This window comes from Physcomitrium patens, chromosome 1 (assembly GCF_059467195.1).
Source record: "Physcomitrium patens ecotype Gransden chromosome 1, ASM5946719v1, whole genome shotgun sequence".
NCBI lineage: Eukaryota > Viridiplantae > Streptophyta > Bryopsida > Funariales > Funariaceae > Physcomitrium > Physcomitrium patens.
In genome coordinates, this window is record NC_143410.1 from 20855702 (window position 1) to 20861585 (window position 5884).

The window sequence follows — 5884 nt, forward strand, 5'->3', positions numbered from 1 at the left end:
GTCCATGTTCATAGCAAGCAATTTATGTTCATATTCTATTATGTTTTTACTATGTGCAATTAAATTATTGTAGTAAAGACCAAACCTGGCACCGACAGGAAAATTTATAATATTCTACAATTATTAAAATTTGGGTTTTTTTTTAATATTAATTCACATTCATAACTTTTTAACCAACTTTTAGAGTACGTCATGCCTAGTTTATTGATTTTAAACATCACTGCATACAATCAACTTCTTGTTATTAATTAATTATTTCAATATTTTAAGGCATTTATTCAAAACAACAAAATTTCTGAACATTCCAATTTCAACTTGATGTGATGGTGTATTAATTTTCTTATAAAACATTCCTACAGTTTATGTGATACAGAAGATGAAAGAAATCTTTTAAAAAAAAGTTGTATTTGGTTGGCATGCAATTTAATATACCTAACTATTAGATTGACCATACAAACACAATATTTTGCATTATAATTATTTAATCATTCACTCCTAGTTCCCGGCTATCGATTAAATACTTGTAACGTTATCTTACTTCGTTTACATCTGCAACCTCTTCCTCAAAGTGTAGGCACCTTCTAAAAATCTACAATTATATGATTTACCATCTTCAGAATTTAATTATTAATTAAACTCGCTGATTTTCAAATTTCAATGTTCAAAAAAAAAAAAAAAGGCCCAGTTTTAAAATTCAAAATTTTTATTCGGTACTGAAATATTTTAGTTAAAGATGAATATCATATCAAGTTAACAAATATACAACATCACATCAAACATTAACACACCCATTACCACTTATAGTTTTTGGGCATACCATATTTATTCTTTAAAAGAAAAGAAATGAAAAAAGTATCTAGAATATGCAAGACTTCTCGAGCATGCACATCATCTCCTTACGAATACAAACGGAAACATTTTGGTCGAAAACCATCAAATTATTCCACATTTTCTTTTTGCACACTCATGCACACGGCAACAGGGGGCACTTCGATCCCATGACCGTGACCCCACGGCGTTCGGCTGAATCGCAAATTCAGGGGATTTGCCCTGCCACCGCAGGATTCCGCAAATTGAGGTGTCGTTTAATACCGAGATGTTGTTCGGGGTGGCAAATGGGCTCTGGGATGTCGGAATTAGGGTTTTGCGCTAGAAGAGGGGTGTGCTGCAGTCTAGTCATCCTCTTCCGCAGTCGAAATCTACCTCTGCGCCTTCTGCTCGCTCGCCCGCCCGCTCGCCCTCTCGTTGTTCGCTTGCTACTGCAGGCTTTCTCGCTACTTGGCCACAATGGTTTGCGCTTCGTCTCCCTCTCTCTCTTTACGTCCTTCGATTATTTTGTCTTGCATTTTTGAAGTGGAGTTGTCGAACAATGTGGTTTCGCGCTGAATAATTGGTCTTTCCAACTATCGACTTGCTTTGGTAGAGAGATTGAAGTTCTTGGGACGAAGTAGGGTGTCGGACCGTTTTAGGGTTGTTGAGAGAACTAGGTTTGTTGTGAGGTTTGGCATTCTACTGTGGTGGCTCTAGTTAGTATCTTAAACTGATTTCTTCGGTGGGGGGGGGGTCTCGAATTGAGTGCCCGTTGGAATGTAAATGTTTCGAAATGTAATGTAAATCCAGGCGAGTTATTTATTTATTTTTATTTTGTTTTCATAATTAGTAGAGGAATTCTCTGGTGTTGATTGATTCCGTTTGCAATATATGATGTTTATGTGGATATTGAATGCTGAGATTTGATCGTGCAGGATTCAGCAGTGAAGCTGGCTATTGTAATGAAGGTGATCGGACGCACTGGGTCCCGAGGGCAGGTGACGCAGGTGCGCGTTAAGTTCTTGGATGACCAGAACCGTCTCATCATGCGCAACGTCAAGGGGCCAGTGCGAGAAGGTATGTATAACAGTCTGTCTGATAATATTCCAAACGCACTTGCTTTACAAGTATCTACATAACTAAGTTACTCAGGGCGAGGATTCATCCCTATCGGAATCAGATCTGGGCCCACGCATTATCTACTTGTCGTTCATGTGTATGATTTGAAGAGATGTGGCTGGTTCCTTCTTGTGCTGGAAAAAAAAACCGTTTCTAGGGGCTGTAGAGTCTATTCTGAAGCTTCACTTTGAATCAGTAATTCTATGTATCTATATGGGAAATAACGCACCACAAAATCCTGTAATTAAGCTCCATGTTACTGTGGTTAGTACTGTGACATTTTTCTTTTTTAATTCTATCATACTAGACCGTTTATGTCACACTTAGTCTTTATAGAATATTTGGGGCCAGATACAGTAACTCTTACTACCACTTTTGTTACCGACGGTTTCTTGTTTCGTGTAGTGCTTGTAATTAGAGTTTCTATTTGTCTCTCTTATATGGTATGAACAAGATGCTACTTTCTATATAATGACAATTTCGTCCACGAAGCTGTTTTCTTTCATGGAAAATAATGTCGGTCGTGTTTGTTTGTAGGTGACATCTTGACCCTTCTTGAGTCCGAGCGCGAAGCCCGGAGGCTGCGGTGAGGAGAAACAGTCTCCCGGTGCTCTGAAGCTTGATTTGCTGTGCATGTATGTGAACCTCTATTTGCACAAGTAGTGCAAGATCAATTTTCACGTAATATAGTTCCAGTCTTCCAAATTTTGCTGGAGTTTTTATCCCAGCTGGGTGTTGCACACTTTCATCTTGATTAGCCGAGGAATTATCTGCCACGTTGAAGAGCCTGCTGATGATTACTTCCAATGGTTTCAAATATTTGTCTTGTGTGTATTGTATATTTACTATTATTGTGCTAGCGTGTATTTTCTCGTGTATTAACCGGAAATCAACAAGTCGTCGTTCAGAAGTACTGATGTGGCAGGATCGTTCCTAGCCCATCTGTAGCTTCTATTATAGAAAAGTTGATGTTCCCCCCCCGTGGAGTAGATATACGGACGCACTACTCCGACCACGTCCAACTATGAACGTTCGATTTGAATTCCCAAATTCGCGATCTACAATCAATAGAACTCTGCTGGAGCTTGAGACTATTTGGATTTTATCATCCTTTTAAACAAATAGGGATTTCTTACTAATTTGTAGGAAGATTGTAATCTTTGCTTGGACATCTACATCCGCTACGCTGCGGTATTTGACAAGCGCAACAACTACAGTAACATCAATGTCACTACCGTAACATGTGTTGCCGAACGGTGCTTTTTCGACAGCGAGCCTGTCAACTGTACTTAAATTCCATGTGGGATTAGCATTGATAAATAATGAGACGAAAACCTTATTTCAACCTGAGCTACTTCCAAGCTAATTTAGAAATTATGGTGCTTAATGCTCTTACTGGATGATTCAAATTGCAAGTGTGCTGTAACAATGATCCTCCGTGGGTGGGTTTAAGACACATGACCGCTGAACCCTTCAAACAGAAAATCAAGCTTTGGCACATGGGACTACCATACAATTTGTTCAGTTTCACTGTTACTGTGCACACGTATACTTATATTCTCATACAGATCTTCATTCGTATGTTTGTGTGTCTGTGGTACCTTCTGCTGTTCATGTCCACTTTTCGTATTGTGAGTTTTGAATAACACTTGCCACCGTCTTACTTCCGCTGATGTTATTCGCAGAACGGACACAACTACGAATGACTAACTCAATTTTCTCAGTAAATCTTGAAGTGTCCTTCTACTCATAACAAACCATCCATTCCAAATTCATACATTTTAGACCTTCGAACAGCTTTATTTCCATAGTTGAATCACGCAAATCGAATTTCAAGATTTCAAGATTTTCACACAGAAAAAAAGAATGACACTTCTCCTAAGTAATTCATTGTACAATCTGTTGAATGATTCAGATTCCAGAATATTCATTCCAAAGAAAGAATGGAGGAGTCAGTCATAAAGGGGGGGGGGGACCGTGAGATGGGGAGGGGGATCGGGCGGTGGGGGATTAGGGTTGGGGCGGGGGACAGGGGGCGGTGCTGAAAGCCGAGGGGTAGAGACAGAGCTGATTCTTTCGCGTCTCTGCGAGATCCTGCGAGCAACTCGGACCAGCGTGCGGGGCGCCCAGCAGCGTCGCACCTCCACCTTCCACCATGGCCAAGACGGTGAAAGACGTGCCCTCTCACGAGTTCGTGCGCAACTATGCCGCCCACTTGAAGCGCTCCGGCAAGGTAACCATCCTCCTTATTGCTACTGCATAATTTATTTATTTTTAATTTATTTTTAGGGTTTCCAGAGGGTGGAGACTGGTTTCGAAGGCGAAGTAGGAGCTTTATTTTGTTTGGATTTTTTACGTTGTGGTGTAAGCTTGGGAGGAGTGATTCTAGCTTGATTAGCGATTGGTATACTGGTTTTTTTGCAGTCACGTGGAGATTAGGGTTTCGGGATGGGGTGGTTTTGTTGTGGAGTTCACGAAGTCGGGTTCTTTTAAAACTTTGTTACTGAGATTGGGTCGTAATTCGTTTTTTTTTTTTCTTATTATTCTTCTCAGATTGAGGTTCCTACATGGGCCGATCTTGTGAAGACCGCCACTTTCAAGGAGCTCGCTCCTTATGAATCTGACTGGTATTACATAAGAGCCGGTATTTTTCTTTTTAAATCTTCTCTGCTAACTGTATGTCTTGTACGCATTTTTCTTTTAAAGTTGCTGAGGGTACTGTTGTGAATACTGGAAAGCCTTCACTGCACTTACTTAATGAATCTTGCAGTGTTCATTAACTGATAAGGTTCCCATGTTATATTCACTTGGTCCGAGCTAGGACATCGTTTATGCTTCATTTTTGTGCACCCGTGTACGTAAAGCCAATGCCGGGCGAACTTGGAACTAATCATGCCACACCGTTACATGGGTCTTGAAGCCTCCATGGCAAGGAAGATCTACCTGAGGGGAGGAATTGGCGTGGGTGCCTTTAAGAAGATTTATGGTGGCCGCAAAAGCAATGGAGTTAGGCCTTCTCACTTTGCCAAGAGCAGTGGTTCCATCGCTAGGCACTGCCTAAAGCAGCTAGAGGCCTTGAACATCGTCGAAAAGGATCCCAAGGGGTCAGTGATCGTGCACTTACTACTTAATTTGCATCATTCCGGTTTTCGCGTCTCTTCCATCAATAGTCGTCCAACGAAGTATCTTTGTTTCAGGGTTCTACTAGGCTCAAAGTCTGCAATTCACACAATCTTTAAGAACTGCACTATTTTCCCTGAAGCAGTTTTAGCTCAGGTTTTAGAAATTGAACATACCAAGTGGAATTTAGTGAATCGTTTGCTATTGTACAGGTCGGGATGCTCTCGTGTTTTACCTCATCTTATTTGAGAATTTCTGAAGCTCGCACATCTTTACTTTTTTTTACGCGCATGTTCATTGATACGAATTTAATGATTTACCATTATCTTTTGATCCAACTGTCTAACACACTATTGTCCGATGTGCTCGTTTTTCCTATTGCAGAGGAAGGCGCATCACTTCCGATGGACAGCGCGACTTAGACCAAGTTGCTGGGCGCATTGCTGTTGCTGCGGCTTAATTTTATGGGAAAGAAGTAGGCTTGATCACCATGTGCTGAGTGACACTGTAGGGCTTTGCCTCACAGCAGAACTTCTAGGTTTCCGACTCCATGGAATTCTATTCTCTTGTTCTGTGTTGCACAGCACAATGCAGTACCATTCATCTTTAATCAAAATGCAGTTGCTCATCCAGTATCTATCTGTGTTCAATGTGTCTGCATATAGAATTATGTATTCTTAAGAAGTTCCGTGAGAGGAATTTTGGATGAGCGTTTTTTTTCTCTTTTCTAACTTAGTTTTTAATGAAAAACTAGGATCTGTGGTTTCGGGCTCCAAGTCGAGAACTGTCGCCTCCTCTATGGTGTAATTTAAATCTTATACGTAACAGAACAGAA

The 5884-nt window shown here is 40.6% G+C and overlaps 2 protein-coding genes across 2 annotated transcripts; both read left to right on the forward strand.

Moving 5' to 3' along the window:
• The first annotated feature begins 1193 nt into the window (after positions 1 to 1193).
• LOC112288478 (small ribosomal subunit protein eS28) lies at positions 1194 to 2656 on the forward strand. Its single transcript, XM_024532677.3, has 3 exons — positions 1194 to 1290; positions 1746 to 1887; positions 2467 to 2656. Exons 1-3 carry the CDS (start codon positions 1288 to 1290, stop codon positions 2517 to 2519), a joined length of 198 nt encoding a protein of 65 aa, XP_024388445.1. The 5' UTR covers positions 1194 to 1287; the 3' UTR covers positions 2520 to 2656.
• A 1358-nt stretch (positions 2657 to 4014) lies between these two features.
• Positions 4015 to 5684, forward strand: LOC112288469 (small ribosomal subunit protein eS19z). Its single transcript, XM_024532668.3, has 4 exons — positions 4015 to 4162; positions 4483 to 4573; positions 4850 to 5033; positions 5434 to 5684. The coding sequence occupies exons 1-4, from the start codon at positions 4085 to 4087 to the stop codon at positions 5507 to 5509; spliced, it is 429 nt and encodes a 142-aa protein (XP_024388436.1). The 5' UTR covers positions 4015 to 4084; the 3' UTR covers positions 5510 to 5684.
• Positions 5685 to 5884: the final 200 nt, after the last annotated feature.